The sequence below is a fragment of the Achroia grisella genome, unplaced genomic scaffold, assembly GCF_030625045.1.
Source record: "Achroia grisella isolate CSIRO2021 unplaced genomic scaffold, CSIRO_AGI_Agris_v1 utg1589, whole genome shotgun sequence".
NCBI lineage: Eukaryota > Metazoa > Arthropoda > Insecta > Lepidoptera > Pyralidae > Achroia > Achroia grisella.
In genome coordinates this window covers 1,480,999-1,498,772 of record NW_026712660.1, presented here as the reverse complement: position 1 = coordinate 1,498,772, position 17,774 = coordinate 1,480,999, and the positions used below count along the sequence as shown (strand labels likewise).

The following is a 17,774-nucleotide window of genomic DNA, read 5'->3' as shown; positions in this document are numbered from 1 at the left end:
TAATTTTAAGAAGAACAGAATGAATAAATTTATCAAAAGACATTCATGTACATGAATATTTAATATCTATAATTAGGAAATTTTAAACAAAGACGTAGCACAAACCCAAAGGTATCTAGCGGCAGACAGCGCAGCAGTATCATGGAGTTAGGTGCAAGCTCACCATGTCCTGGTGACATCAAAGTTACCGTCCAAGAATTGAAAGCATTTGGATCTACTGTGCAGACTTCTGGCTCCACCTATAAGTTTAAACGCATTTTATTCTTAAGGTTTCACATTATTCGCAAATAGAGTGTGAATATACAAAGCACCTGCAGCACTTATAGTTGGAGATTTATAAAAATTGTTTGAAGGTACAAATTTAACAGCATCGTCTTCAATTAATTAAATTAAGTTTAATTAAATGTACATATTATTTGCTCTTTTTTATCGTTTGTTGTTTATATTGTATTTTTTACATTGCACTGAATAAAATGTTTCTTTCTTTCTTTTCAATGTTAATATAATATCAATGTCTCAAAATACTATATCCCAATTTAGATTTACACTAATGTCGATTTAGACAAAGTTAGCAATTCTCGTTTTGTTATGAAAATATCATTCTTTAGTGACTCAATTATTTTTTATAGCTTTTAGCTGTAATTTTGTTCGTTGCTGTTATGTTGATATATTTTACAATATTCATATTCTATATGAATTACAATTTTATTGCAATTCTATTTTAATATTAATAGTAGTAAAATACTATAACTAACCTTATAATATTGATCGTCTTGCACTCCATAGTCCTCTGCTAAATATAATTCTATACCAGTGTCCATTTCTTCAGAGAAACTTGTAGATTTGGTTTCAATATCACTTTCACCAGGTAAACTATCCGCTGCAAAATTTATTAAGCCAATTACATTAATTATAATTGCATCTATCAGAGTACTATTTATATTGTTGTTTCTTTATCGACAATATTTATAATCATTATAATTATCTTTATTAGCATTTCAATTATTTCAATCATTCATTTATTCATTCATAGTTAGGCAAAGAAATAATCATTGCTTCTATTATACACTAATTGGGCCTGCGATTTCATCCGTGTGAATTTATGTGCTATTCTGATGTATACGCTATATTATTGTAAGTTTTAATAAAATCCATTTAGTAGTATTTGCGTGAAAGAGTAACAAACATCCATTAATCCATCCAAATTCACAAACTAGCTCTTTTATAACATTAGTAAGATTTACTATTTCCATATCTTCATAACACAAAAAAATCACAATTGAATTAAATTTCATTTTTTCCTCAATATCTAAATATATATAACTCAAATGTGACTGACATAGTGATCTATCAACGCACAGCCCAAACCACTGGACGGATCGAGCTAAAATTTGGCATGCAGGTAGATGTTATGACCAAAATACTAATGCTATGATCCGCTAAGAAAGGATTTTGATTAATTCTACCCCTAAGGGGACAAAATAACGCGAGCGAAGCCGCGAGCAAAAGCTAGTACTGCAATAAAGTTCTTGATAGCTCATACTAAGTTGTTTGGACTAAATTGTTATCCGAACACCAATATAATAAAACTAAATGAAAAATTGGCAATTTCGTTAATTGAATAGTTGAATCGCTTTTAGTCGATCGTATGTGCAAATGTTCAATTGGCATCACAACAGTTGCCTCTGTCGGCAGCAATAAATCTCGCTCAGAGCCCGCTAATAAATCACATTATTGACATCAGCCCACCCACTCTGTTCTCTACGTAGATGTATTACAACTAAATTGAAATGAATGCATCAATTTAACATGTTAACGTTGGATAAAAGTTGTAAAACATGACCGGACAGATTTACAGTGCGATTGTGTAAGTACATTGTTTTTAATAGTTGTTGATGAAATTGTGCCACCGCCGGCGCTAACCATTACGGTGCATGATATACACTGTTGGTAACTATATTCATACAAAATCTTAAGCATACAACATTCTATTATAACGGTTGTCTGTAAGAAATTGCTTTAATACCGCCTTTTGTATAACATTTTTATTATACTTTATTTCTTTGTTTGTCTGTGCACAATAAAGAGTTATTATTATTATAACATTTGTTTATAGAATAGAATAGAATAAAGAAAAAAAAATAAACTAAACTAAATTTAAGCACTTCTAAATATACAATAAGTAACGTTTTCTAACGTTTCTTTTGTACCTAAAGGTTAGCTGGTAGAGTATGCCATTTTGCATTAAGCTCGCCTTTTGTACACGTGTTTTTGTACAATAAAGAATAAAAAAAAAAAACTCTAAACAGCAATAGCTAAGTTTCTCTCTTATTATACGTTGCGGAATCTTTATTATAAACTCAACTGTAACGCTGCACGACTTCCTAAGCGGGGAATTTAACTTTCTTTTTTACGGAAATAAATAAAATATCTACAATAAAAGCAACTTAAGTTAAGAAAGTCCCGTGAAAGATTATTTTTTAATTTATATTTTGAGATATTTAATATATATACTTTCATATGAATTTAGTGCGAAGCTATTAATTTGAAAGTAATAATAGAAATAGCTTAAGTTAAGAAAGTCCCGTGAAAAAGATTATTGTTTTAATCAATGTTTTGATATATTTATCGCATATACATTTCTCATTTATATTAGTGCACCGCCAACAATCTTTCTCTGCACCACTCATGGTTGCCTGGTAGATAACGCCGCAAGGTGTTAATTCCGCCATATGTACACATTGTTTTTGTGCATTAAAGTTAAATAAATAAAAAATAAAATATACTTTCATATAAGTTTAGTGCAAAGCTATTAATTTAAATGACCTATTCACTTTTTCTAAACGATATTTGTCCCCAAGTATCGTTTAGAAGTCACTAGGTTTAAATTTTATTAAAAGTTTTCAATTAGTTTAAAAGTCAATAGGTCTTTTATAGGAATAGGTATAAAAATTTATAATAAAATACCAAAGGATATATTGGAATTACCCTTAAATAAATTCAAAACATCTGTTAAATCATATTTACTGATCTAGGCCTATTACTCACTAAACGATTACTTGAATGACGAGCGTGCATGGCAATAGTTTTCATGTACGGGATTTTAATTTAATGTTAGACATAAACACCTATATAAATACCTATGCATTGTAAATAAACTGGCTTTAAAAAAAAAGTTATTCAATTGAGTTTCTTGCCAGTTCTACTCAATTGAATGTATATACCGAACTGGACGGACTGGGTAGGGAAAAAAAATTATAATGTAAAAACTTGACGTTCATAAGCGGCTAAAATATCCTACATGAATAAATGATATTTGAATTTTAAACTTCGAAAAAAGTATAAATAGACACTTCATTTTTACATATGAATAAATATGAAGACAAAAAAAAATAAAATGAGAATACTATTGATTTGAATAAAGATAATTTATATTACACAAAGCCTGCGAACATGGACATGTTGCTGAAACCACATCCAGAAAACGTATGTAGATACGAAATGGCAGACGATCTTGATGTTGTTCTGAAACAACAATATTGACGCTTCATTACATATATAAAACAAACTCGCTTCCTGTGCGTCCCTATGTATGCTTAAATCTTTAAAAATACGCAACAGATTTTGAAGATGTTTTTTTAAAGGATAGAGTGATTCAAGAGGAAGGTTTATATATATAATACATTATTTATTATAGCTATTCTTTAATTTGTAAAGTCTAACATCTAACGTGCGGTGTAGAATAAACTACCTACAGCAGTTTCCTCTGGAGACAATAAGGAATCGCATCATCATCTGCTTCTTCCTTATCCCATTTATTTGTGGTCGGCGTTTTTTGTTGTTTTTCTCTTCCATTCATCCCTGTTCGCAGTCATCGCGTTATTTACTTCCTTTCTTACCATATCATCTTTCACACAGTCCATATGAACTTAATATAGGCACTTTTGAATAGTCAAGTTTTTTATTCTACCGCTCATTCGGAATACAGACTCATCACAAGAAGAATGAGCAAGAAACTTGTGTGTTGCTCTGTTAGATTAAAGTTTCTAATATAACAAAACGCAATGTAAGCACATAAGCAAACAATGTAACAAATATAGTATCAAAACGTAATATGCCATCTTTGTATGATGGGTTGTACTTAAAAAAAAAACTATTCTTTGTCTAAAAATATTTAATAATAATAATAATATATTTATTTGAACAGAATATGGTATGTCATCATCAACGTCATCATCGCAGCCCGGAAGACGTCCACTGCTGGACATAGGCCTCCCCCAAAGATCTCCTCGACGATGGTGGTAAGTATATATAATATATGTTTCATCATAATCTGCTGTTTCCAGCGTACAAATATTAATTCTGTAATCCTCATTATAAATCAATCAAGTCATTATAAATTCTAAATATTAGTCATTCACCATAACTTCTTACTTTAAAAACATTATGGAATATAATAAAATTTTACGGAATATAATATAATAAAATTGCGGTCAAGCACACCGCTTTACGACCGATGGTCGCGGGTTCGATTCCTCGCACGGCACAAACATTTGTATTCATGAGTATGATTGTTTGTAACGGTCTGGGTGTTTTCTATGTATAATATGTATGTATTTACAAAAAAAATCTATGTATATGTATCAGTTATCTAGTACCCATAACACAAGCTCTAGCTAGCTTAACTTGGGTCTAGATGGCGCTGTGTGAATTGTCCTGAGATTAAAAAAAAAAATGTTAATATTTCATTAATTGTCAACATTTTATTTTAATTCTATATAATTCAATTGATTGATACTATTTCGAAATACATTAATTAATCGGATAAAAACTAATTAAACAATTGTATTACCATGTTCACATATTACATAAGCGTGTACATAGAGCCGTGATCTGGAGGCATTGCGAGCACGAACCTTACGGGTGGGGTCTGATGCTGACATCCTGCGAATAAAGAAGAATAATTTCAGTATCGTACTTACCAATAAAGATTTAGATAATAATAATCAATATCTAGTAAGAATAAGTTTATTTGCAGACAACGTTATAATTTCCTTTACTTCTTCCTGTGTTAAATATCCCACTTTGAATATTGTCTTAATATTATAACTGTTTGGTTTCGTTCCGTTGCCTGTAGTCCATTTTAAAAAAAATAAATTACGTTGGCGCCAAAATTTAAATATATATAACTCAAAGATGACTGACATAGTGCTCTATCAACGCACAGCCCAAACCACTGGACGAATCGGGATGAAATTTGGCATGCAGGTAGCTGTTATGATGTAGGCATCCGCTAAGAAAGGATTTTGATTAATTCTACCCCCAAGAGAATAAAATAGGGGATGAAAGTTTGTATGAAACTTTCTCAGTTTTAAACCGATCGGGCTGAGATTTTGCATGCATAAAGCTACTATGACATAGGTATCCCCATAGAAAGGATTTTGATAAATTCCACTCCTAAAAGGGATAAATTAACGCGAGCGAAGCCACTGGCAAAAGCTGGTTTAGTCTAAAAATATAACATAACCAAGTCAACCTATCATTTCTTTTTCCAACTTTTCTAGATGTTAAACAGTGTTAAATTATCTATGACCTTCAATTTGGAAACTTGTAAATTATATCAACGGAAAACGTGATCTGATTAGCATTGCAAAGTATTATTGTCTGTCTGTCGTAACTTTATTTAAAGTTGTCTCACTGATTGGTTACGTTTTATTAAAGCGCTATATCTGTATCTACTAATAAACTACAGAACAAAGATTTGCGTTTAGTTTTTTTTTCTTTATATTCTTTATAGCACCAATTAGAGAACGAAAAAAAAAACAATTAAAATAAAAAATATACATTGACTGATGTAACAGGCTGTCTTATTGGTAAGCAAACTCTTCCAGACTACCTTTAGGTGGATAGAGAAATAAAAATAAGAACAGTGTAGGTGACGCACGTAATAAATAAATTAAATATATATGACTCAAATATACATAAATATATATTTATAGTTATTTTTAATCCAATCCAGTCAGCTCGTGACCACGGTTAGGGCAACCTATTTCGGACTACTCCAATGCTGTTACAAACAAACCAACAAAAATTTATATCATTAACCGTCTCAACACAAATAAATATATGGCAAGTAAAGATTTACCTCTTTGACGTTTTGACTTACACCATCGATACCCCGTCCAATTCAAACGGGGATCGCTATTACGACGGACGCTCAGTGCATTTTTTACTACATGCATATGCATTATTCATATGAATATAAATACGGTACATACACCAAATTAATATTTTTTTTTAATTTTGTCTGCCTGTCTGTTTGTTCTCTGAAATGGTTGGAATAATTTTGACAAGACTTTTATTGGCAGGTAGCTGTGTAATAACTTAGTAACTTAGGCCACTTTTATTTTAGAAAAATAAAGTTATTTCCCACGCGGACGAAGTCGCGGGAACAGCTAGTCTTATTAATATTATAAACGCGAAAGTTTGTGAGCATGGGTAGATGTTTGTTACTCTTTCACGCAAAAACTACTGAACGAATTTTAATGAAATTAAAGTAGCTTATAAATTAGAATAACACATAGGCTATAAATTTCACGCGCGCGAAAAAGCGGGCCCAACTAGTATAGAATATAAGCCAGTTAGCATCAATTTGTGCGGCGGCAGTCACGTGGATGTACAATTAATTATACAGTACGTACTTATGGTCTAATCCTTATCAAGGGCGGAGGTATTAGAGGGATATACAGGTAAAATATTTGGATTGCTACATCGCCCTTTGTTTAAACAGCCCTCTCTATATCTGTCACGTTCAAATTCAATTCAAAATATCTCTATTCATGTAGGTCTATTACAGACTCTTATGATATGTCAGATCTACCGTAGACAGGTGAAATATTTGGATTGCTACATCGCCCTTTGTTTATACAGCCGTCTCTATATCTATCACGTTCAAATTCAATTCAAAATATATTTATTCATGTAGGTCTATTACAGACTCTTATGATATGTCAAATCTACCATAGAGAGGTAAAATATTTGGATTGCTACATCGCCCTTTGTTTATACAGCCCTCTCTATATCTGTCACGTTCAAATTCAATTCAAAATATCTTTATTCATGTAGGTCTATTACAGACTCTTATGATATATCAAATTTACCGTCAGTTCGGAATGATTTCGAGATGAGAAGAACTGATAAGAAACTCAGTTCGTTCTTTTCAAACAAATGTTGTAGGTATGTAATTTTATGTACTTTACAAAACAGCTTTAAAATTTTCGTTTCATTTTGAGATATTTGAGAAAGTACATAAAACAGAAAATTACCAAATTTTTCACAAAAAAAAATTTTCATTGAAAGTTATGTCTCTCCACCCGCTACTTTTTATATTAGTTCACAGTATAACTATTCATTAGTAATATACAAAAAAATCAGCTGCGGATATTTGCGGTTTTAGAAGATATAAGAACAAACTGATAAAAGTCGGAGTATGAAAATTCGGTATCATTTGCGGTTTACCACAGGGACTGTTCGCATGAACATTATGGGCTATTTTTTTTTTTTTAATTATTTTAATAACTAAAGTGTCTTATCAAATTTGCACCCGTTTTGCGTGAGACAATAACAGATAATTCTAGCCATTAAGTCCAGTGTAACTTCAAGTGAAGTATAACGAAGTATATATAAACCACATGTTGTACATAGTCTCGTGAGAAAATATATAACATTCTCGTGACGCAGTGTTTGTTACCAAACTCTTGTATTATAGCTACAAGACAACTAATATAAATATTTAGATATGTTTATTGTAAATACACACTTAATATACATAGAATTCAGACCGATACAGTCATATTCATGGATACAAACTTTTGTACCGTTTGTACCGTGTGAGACATTGAAGCCGCGCATTTACAGCTGTAATTAGCACAGATTGTGAATTATAGTTATACAATGTATTCCTTAAACTGTATTATTTATATTTAGTTGTAATTTTTATAACAATTGTTACTTTATATTGGACATGTAATGCGTAGGAACGAGGATAATATTTTAAGAAAGATGTTACAAATGAATGTGGATGGTTATAAGGGCAGAGGAAGGCCAAAAAAGAGATGGATGGACTGTGTGAAAGATGATATGGTAAGAAAGGAAGTAAATAACGCGATGACTGCGAACAGGGATGAATGGAAGCGAAAAACATATTACGCCGACCCCAAATAAATGGGATAAGGATGAAGCAGATGATGATGATGTTACTTTATATTTCACTTTAAATATATAAGTTACCTCTTTTTTCGTGCTTATCCCGTGTTTTGTCGCTTTACGCTATTTAAATTTAAACATACAATGAGAACTCATTATAAATTATATATTATTTGAATCTACATACATTACTGCATATATATACCAAATTTCATTACGATATGATAAAAACTCAGGAAGTTATAGATTTTTGATCCGAAACTGACCTATATTTTCCATAGTGCGCCGCCACAAGTTTGAACTTTATAGCGGGCATGACTGTTTCAAGTTACTCCACTATGTCATTTATATTATTTACTTGAGTTATTGTAATATGTCTGTTTTATTTGGGTACAACGGAGCCGAAATCACATTACAGCAACCTTGTATTGCACCATCTGTTTTTATAGAACTCCTACTGGTAACGTTTGCAATAACTATAAATATATTTTTTTGTTTTTGTTCATTTTTATTCCAAGTCGATTGTAATTGGTGTCGTGTTTCTAAATGCCAACCAAATGTATACCATTTTTTTAATCTAATATGTTATCTAAACATATAAATAAAATTGGAGTGTCTGTAATATTGAAATAACCGTTTTTTTATTGAAATATACGCATTTGAGATAAAGTATATTCTAACCGTCGAAGGAAGTAGAAAGGGTTTTAATAATGATTATTTTGAAGTTATGATAAACTAGCTGTCCCCGCGACTTCGTCCGCGTGGAATTAAACTTTATTTTTCTAAAATAAAAGTAGCCTAAAAAACTAAAAATTATTTTATTCGTCTTAATTTATTCGTTCCATTAGGTACTGATAGGTTCAAACTAATACATTTACATCCTGCATCATCCCTTATTTTATCCCCATGGGGGATGAATTTATTAAAATCATATTTAAGCAAACGTCTTCGTCATAGTAGCTCCAATCTTTAATTTCAGTTCAATCAGTCGAAAATCTAAAAAGATTAATACAAACTTTCATCCCCTATTTTATCTCTTTGTGGGTAGAATTAATCAAAATCCTTTCTTAGTGAATGCCTACGTCATAAAATCTACCTGGATGTCAAATTTCAGCCCGATCCGTCCAGTGGTTTGGGCTGTGCGTTGATAGATCACTATGTCAGTCAGTCACCTTTAAGTTATATATATTTAGATTATTGGTGATGATGTCACAACGGGTCAATTGACTTGGTGCTCTGCTAGCATTCATTGATAGCATAAGCAGTGCATCATTGCCAGACGTCCCGTATTTCCTGGGACGTCCCGTATTTCAGGCTTAGTATAAAATGTCCCGGTGGGAGTGACTGTCCCGTATTCGAATCGTGCTCCGTTTTTTTTTAGTACTAAATCGATCTACGCTAGATAATTTGTCTTTTGATAATTTGTCCCTGGTAAAAAACTAAATTCCTGTATTTTGTTGCCTATTTAAGCGTCTGCCTCTTAGAGGCTGAAAAAGAGTCTGCTCTCTAATCATTTCGAAACTCAACAAAGATATTCTTGATTATATGATTCTTAAAAAATATATAATTCAATTAGTTAAGTTTCTTGCCAGTTCTTCTCAATTGGATCCATATACAGAACTGGACGTTAGGGAAAAAAGAAAAAAAATATAATGTGAAAAATTTGATGTTCATAAGCGGCTAAAATGTCCTACATGAATAAATGATTTTTGAATTTGAATTTAAATTTAGAGGCGAAATCCGCGTCGCAATATGGGTATCGGACAATTAAACAAAATAATGTAAGTCCAGTAAGTAAATCAACAAATTACAACGGTAGGGAAAAAAGAAAAATATAATAAAAAATTTTACGTACATAAGCGGCTAAAATGTCCTACATGAATAAATTATTTTTTAACTTATATTTGAATTGATGGTACAAACTTAAGCCAGCTCTCATCTCCACATAGATCTACTCCACCGATTAAGAACCAAAGTCTGTCCGCAGTAGATGCTTTAAATTGATTATGTTAGTCTGATAAAACAGACACCATTAAATATTATGGCAAGTTTATCTAAATTACAAGTCGAGATGGTAACACGGAGCAATTTATGGTTTGGCACATTGAATAAATCCGTTGTTAAAACAGATTTTCTTCCAAGACGATCTAATTGAAATAAAAAAAAAATTAGATCTAACACAATACTCTAACTTAAAAAAAAAAACATTCATCTAATAAATAATTACTTTAAAGATGAATAATTAATAATAATAATAATCTCAGGACAATTCACACAGCGCCATCTACACCCAAGTTAAGCTAACTAAAGCTTGTTTTATGAGTGTTAGACAACTGATACAAATACATAGATTTTTTTTTGTAAATACATATTATACATAGAAAGCACCCAGACCGATACAAACAATCATACTCATGAATAATGTTTGTGCCGTGCGAGGAATGGAACCCGCGATCATCGGACGTAAAGCGGTGTGCTAGACCGCTAGACCACCGAGGTCGTCGAAGATATATTTCTCAAAACCATACAATTTCAAAACTCAAATTAATTTTTTTTTACTTTTCAACAAGTTTTTATTTTACTAACTCAACACACACTTTCCACAGACTACAGTCTAATTCTATTTTTATTTTATAATTAATATCAGAAACTTAAACTGGTGCAAAAAAAAATACAAATGTCACGTATAACTACATAAGTATACATTATTATCATAACATAGTATAAAACAAAGTCGCTGTCGCTGTCTGTACCTAGGTATGCTTAAATCTTTAAAACTACGCAACCGATTTTGAAGCGGTCTTTTTTAATAGATAGAGCAATTCAAGAGGAAGATTTATACGTATAATACATGTACACCCGTGTGAAGTCGGGGCGAGTAGCTAGTTATTACATAGTATAAAACAAAGTCGCTGTCGCTGTCTGTACTTATGTATGCTTAAATCTTTAAAACTACGCAACGGATTTTGAAGCGGTATCTTTTAATAGATAGAGTGATTCAAGAGGAAGGTTTATATATATATAATACATGTACACTCGTGTATTATAATAAATAATCATAACATATAATATAATTCACACAGCGTCATCTAGTCCAAAGCTAAGCAGACCTTCTTATGGGTACTAGACAACTGATACACATACATTTATTTTATTACACATACAAAACATTCATACTCATGAATACAAATATTTGTATTCATGAGTATGATTCCGTGCGATGAATCGAAACTGCGACCATTGGTAGTAAAGCGATGTGCTAAACTGCTACACTAACGAGGCCGTCTAAAATATTAGTACGGTAAATATTTACTATCAATCGAGGTATTTGATTATTTGCCATTCAAATAACATTACATACAACATTTAAGAAACTTATTATAAATTTTGTAATGACATATTGTAAATTTAATATTGTAATGGGTGAAAACTGTGATCGGTACAGCCTATGCTGTAAATAATATAATTGACGTAGTGGAGTAACCAGAAACAGTCATGCTCGCTATAAAGTTCAAACTTGTGGCGGCGTGGTGGGCCGGGTCGATGTGCTCCCTCAAATATGGTTGAGTACAATGATGGCTGGCTATACGTCATACTCGTGAACGGGTGCTGCTTGTGGGGACTGGTCTGTTCAGGTTGTGAAGTGATTAAATTTTTTGTTCTTTGCGATAGCATATGCTGGTGGTCACTCTATTCTCCCAAATTTGAATTTTAATGATTGTGTATTATTATAAACATGTTTCACTGTTATTTGAAAAAAATACGAGCCGAGTTTCTTGTCAGTTCTTCTCATATCGATATCATTCCGAACTGACGGTAGATTTGACATATCATAAGAGTCTGTAATAGACCTATATGAATAAAGATATTTTGAATTTGAATTTGAATTTGAAAAAACATAAAAAAACCTTACCATAGTACTGGTGAGTCGCCGTCAGGTCTTTTGGCAGGGAAATAAAGGGGAGCTCCCAAAATCTCCACCCACACATCGAGTATAATTGGCTCCAGACTTTCAATCTATAAATACATATATATAACATATAAGTATTTAGTATATCATATCATAAATCGTGTACAACACAGCAATACACCAGCCCAGGTCTTGTGCTGGAAACAGCGTTGCAGCGCTCCAGCCGCTGCAGCATTATGCTGAGCACGGATCAATTCGGTAGATTCTTCGACAAACATACACATGCGCACACACGTAATTTGTGTACTTTTTTTTTGTAATTGTTGCACTGTTTGTTTTTTTTATTTGTTTAATGTGCGTTTTAATTTTTTCTCTATCTACTGATCTACTGAATAAACATCATTTCTTAACATTTTAAGTATATATAATACCAACGAACGAGAAATATTGTAAAAAGATTATTACATAGAAAGAAGTGTAGGCAGATTGTATAATTATAATATAAAAAAATAAAAAAATTCACACAGCGCCATCTAGATCCAAGTTATGCTAGCTAGATCTTGTGTTATGGGTACTAGATAACTGAGACATACATATAGATATATATTTGTCTGTAGTCAATTTTCCAGAAAAAATCATCAATTGTGTCAAAATATATTCTCTGTAAAAAAGCTTATTATAAAATTGAAGAATTTATAAATGATAATAATGTTTTTGTACAAAATATCTAACTTAAAATTCATAGCGCTGACAATGTTATCTGATTGAACAGAGATTAAGTGTGTAGCGGTTTCTATGTTGATTGTCGCATGCCTAATCCTTGTTATTAATTAAATATAAGTAAATAAATATTTATTTAAAAGAGCAACAATCAAGTTTCTTTCTTATTCTTCTTGTGATGAATCTGCATTCCGAATAAGCGGTAGAATAAAAAAACTTGACTATTCAAAAGTGCTTATATTAAGTTTATTTGAATAAAGATTATTTCTATTTCTATACATAGAAAACACCCAGACCGATACAAACAATCATACTCATGAATACAAAATATTTGTGCCGTGCGAGGAATCGAACCCGCGACCGTCGGAAGTAAGGCGATGTGCTAAACCGCTAGAACACCGAGGCCGTCAGCAAAATGGAAAACATATAAGTCATATATAAATTTTTGTGTCACAATGTTAGTTACCATACTCTTGTGAAACGGTTTGACCGATTTTTATGAATTTTTATATACAGGTTCAGTACGTCTGATAATTGGTTTCTATGTATTTTTCTTACCCCTAAGTGATAAAGGTTGTCCAACCCTAATATTTTTATTTAATTTTATGGACTAATATTATTTCTTTATAATGTGGCATTAAAAATACATACAACCCTAAATTTTCACGCTTCTACCATCAACTGTTATTTTTAATAGCGATTTTAATTTATATGTCAAAACATTTCCGGGGTCAGCTTGATAATATAATAAACGGGAAAGTTTGTCAGTATGGATGTTTGTTCCTCTTTTACGCAAAAACTACTCAATGGCTTTGATCAAACTTTACAGTAATATTGCTTTTTTTTTTATAACACAGGGGACAAACGAGCATGCGGTTCACCTGATGGTAAGTGATTACCGCCGCCCATGAGCACCCGCAACACCAGGGGAATTGCAAGTACGTTGTCGGCCTTTTAAAAAGGAATAAGCTCTTTTCTTGAAGGTTTCAATATCGTATCGGTTCGGAAATACCATTGCTGGAAGGTGATTCCACAATGTGGTTGTGCGTGGTGAGAAGTTTCTATAAAACCGCACTGTGGAAGACTGCCATTCATCCAGATGAACAGGATGGTATTTCAGTTTCTGGCGGGTGGTACGGTGGTGAAACTCAGCAGCTGGTATTAATCCGAACAATTCCTCAGAACACTCCGTGATATATGCGGTAGAAAATGCACAGAGATGCAATATCTCGCGCAAAGCCAATGGGTCGAGTCTGTCACATAGACGTTGATGTTGATTGTTGCTTATACATCAGAATAACATATAGGCTATAAATTTCACGCAAGAAACCGCGGGCATAGCTAGTATATACATAAAATAGCCGGTTACCATATCTCTCAAGTTTCTCGTTCACGTTATATTAAACTAGCTACTCGCCTGGACTTCGCCCGGGTGTACATGTATTATACATATAAACCTTCCTCTTGAATCACTCTATCTATTAAAAAACCGCTTCAAAATCTGTTGCGTAGTTTTAAAGATTTAAGCATACATAGGGACGGACAGACAGCGACTTTGTTTTATGCTATGTAATGACTAGCTAGTCGCCCCGACTTCACACGAGTGTACTTGTATTATACATATAAACCTTCCTATTGAATCACTCTATCTACTAAAATAAACCGCTTCAAAATCCGTTGCGTAGTTTTACAGATTTAAGCATACACAGAGACGGACAGAAAGCGACAGCGACAGCGACTTTGTTTTATACCATGTAATGATAACATGGGAGAAATTGAGAGTAATACAAAGAGAAAATGTGTATCATAAGCGAAACGTAATAAAAATGCACTGGAGCAAGTATCTGTTATATTTGATACGTAAATATTGAAAGCAATAAGCTGAATACCAATAAGAAACAAAACCTTCAAGTGAAAGGAAGGAAGTTCAAAAGATCCGAGTGAAATATTTCCCTTATAAATAGAAACTTTTATTCTATCATTATATAGCATAAAACAAAGTCGCTGTCGCTGTCTGTCCGTCCCTATGTATGCTTAAATCTTTAATACTACGCTTTTGAACGCAGATTTTGAAGTTAAAAATGAATCTGTATTATTGTAAACATGTACAACATTTATTTAAAAAGAATACGAGCTGAGTTTTTTATCAGTTCTTCTCATCTCGACGTCATTCGGAACTGATGGTAGATTTGATATATTTATGATTATATCATAAGAGTCTGTAATAGACCTACACGAATAAAGATATTTTGAATTGAATTGATTGAATTGAATAACTGATTACTCTCTCTAGAAAGTTATTAAATGCCTCCAGATTTAAAAACAAACTTGCCATAAAACATCTTTTATATAATAAAAATAACAAGAACAAATATATTATTCTTCAAAACATCTGTTAAATCATTTAATAAGAATCACTAAACGATTACTTGAATGACGAGCGTGCAAATTAGTTTTCATGTTCGGGATTTTCATTTAATGTTAGACATCTATATAAATACCTTTGTATTTTTAAAAAATAAAAAGTAATGAATTTTGTCATTTTCTCAATTGGATCTATATAGAATATAATGGAAAAACTTGACGTTCAAAAAAATGGACATGAATAAATGATTTTTGAATTTGAATTGAATTTGAATTTGATAAATTCGAACTCACGACTTTCAGACCGCCGTTTGACGCTCTCAATTTTCATATTCAAAAGATTCCGTAAGTTGGACGTGAGCATGGAAGGGTCGAAAAACTATTAAATACAAAATTGAGTGGGAACTGTATGAATTATTGATATGAGAAGCCATGTCCGACAATCTGCGGAGCCCCGGGCACCCATCGCACGGGAACGGTCCGCGACTCGTCACGCCAGATGTGTCCACCCTATTTGGGAGTAGGGTTACCTTTTGGCTATATAATTTAGGGAGAAAATATAAAAATATAGATCTTTATAACTTGTTCTCTATTTTTACAGAATTAGGTGTTCTTTTCCGGAATTTCATTAGATTATTTTTCTCTAGTTTTCTATTTGACCCGTGTCAACACTAGAGTTCTGTTGTTCTTAGCTCGAAGGCACTCCGAACTGACGGTAGATTTGACATATCATAAGAGTCTGTAATAGATCTACATGAATAAAGATATTTTCTTTTTTTTATTACATATACACCAGAACATATATTTACAAAGTGACAGATTTTAATCTTGCATTAAAAGCAGTTTAATACCAGAAATAAAAAAAAAACTGTACACGATTTTGTCATCATCTACTTCTTCCTTATCCCATTTATTTGTGGTCGCCGTAATATGTTTTTCTCTTATATTCATCTCTGATTGCAGTCATCTCGTTATTTACTTCCTTTCTTACCATATCATCTTTCACACAGTCCATCTATAGTATTGCACGATTTTTTGGAAAATTATATTGAAAAATATTCAATGTATTTTGTCTATCTGAGAAATTCCAGGAGACCTTTTGTTTTCTATTCGATTTGGGAAATTTTCAGGACCGATTTCGAGGGAACTCCTGGCATTCTGGGAAAAGTGGATACCCTAGCAGCGCCCCAGGCTCCATTATACTGACAAAACGTTCCGGTACCCTAGTTCATTATCATTAAAAATTGACAACCTTTTGGACTTTATCATTATTTATATACTAGCTGTATAATCCACGCGGACGAAGTCGCGGGAACAGCTAGCTATTTTTCTAAAATAAAAGTAGGCTACTTTTATTTAAAAAAAATATCTTATTAACTTTTTTGTTAAATTGTTGACTATTCAAAAGTGCTTAAATTAAGTTTATTTGAATAAATGATTTTCTATTTCTATGTAATAGACTATTCATTATATTTTTTTAATATACATATAACATTAAATTCCACGTAATATAAATAAAAATTCAAAGTTGTTATATGTATATCATTATCAATATACATATAACATACAGTTCTGGAGATGTACATCTCATCTAAGTACAATGGGACGGCTCATGTTACTAAATATCTTCCTGCAATATCAGTTTCCGATATTTAACTGCTAAACTTAACTCAATAATAACTCGCAAACCATCTTGTTAAGTTAACCACTTAGAGATTACTACTGTACCCTTCATCTTGGAAACTGTTACAGGATTTCACAAATGGCAGACAAAACAGTTAGACGCTAAACCGCAAATTCTAATCTATACATATAAATAAAATTGGAGTGTCTGTTTGTAATATTGAAATAACAGTTTTTTACTACATTCATATGAATATATATATATACGGTACATATATCAAAATAACATTTTTTACAACTTTTGTCTGTCTTTCTGTGTGTTTGTTTGTTCCGGCTAATCTTTGCAATAGTTGGACCGATTTTGACGGGACTTTTCTGGCAGGTAGCTGATGTAATAAGGAGTGACTTAGGCTACTTTAATTTTAGAAAAATAAAGTTAAATTACACGCGAACGAACTCGCAGAAACAGCTAGTGTATACATATATAAATAAAGTTGAAGTGTCTGTTTGTAATATTGATATAAACGTTTTTTACTACATGCATATGAGTATAAATACGGTACATACACCAATTTCTTTTTGTTCCAGCTAATTACTGAAATGGCTGGACCGATTTTGACTGGACTTTTTTGGCAGGTAGCTGATGTAATAAAGAGTAACTTAGGCTACTTTTATCTTAGAAAAATAAAGTTAAATTCCACGCGCACGAACTCGATTGTATAGCTAGTGAATAATAAAATTGAATTGTCCCACTGGTAGAACTCTCGTTAGTGAGATGAGTGCTTAGAGAGTTAACTACGAATTTTGTCTGGATTGAAGTAGGTTTATTGTTAGAACTATATATAATAAATTTATAGATTTCCTTCAATGTAGAAGATATTGTGTTTCTTCACCCTTAACTATAATTATTATAATACTAGCTTTTGCCCGCTGTTACGCTCGCGTTAATTTG

At 32.1% G+C, this 17,774-nt stretch overlaps 1 protein-coding gene across 1 annotated transcript in view; it reads right to left on the bottom strand.

Moving 5' to 3' along the window:
* The window catches only part of LOC131841361 (uncharacterized), a 57,047-nt gene that overhangs the window by 14,561 nt on the left and 24,712 nt on the right, over window positions 1–17,774 (bottom strand). The window contains exons 3-6 of the mRNA XM_059189680.1: window positions 12,119–12,222; window positions 4,853–4,944; window positions 756–880; window positions 106–239 (exon numbers count right to left, since the gene is read on the bottom strand). Coding sequence (XP_059045663.1) covers window positions 106–239; window positions 756–880; window positions 4,853–4,944; window positions 12,119–12,222 — 455 coding nt within the window. The remainder of the gene's footprint in view (window positions 1–105; window positions 240–755; window positions 881–4,852; window positions 4,945–12,118; window positions 12,223–17,774) is intronic.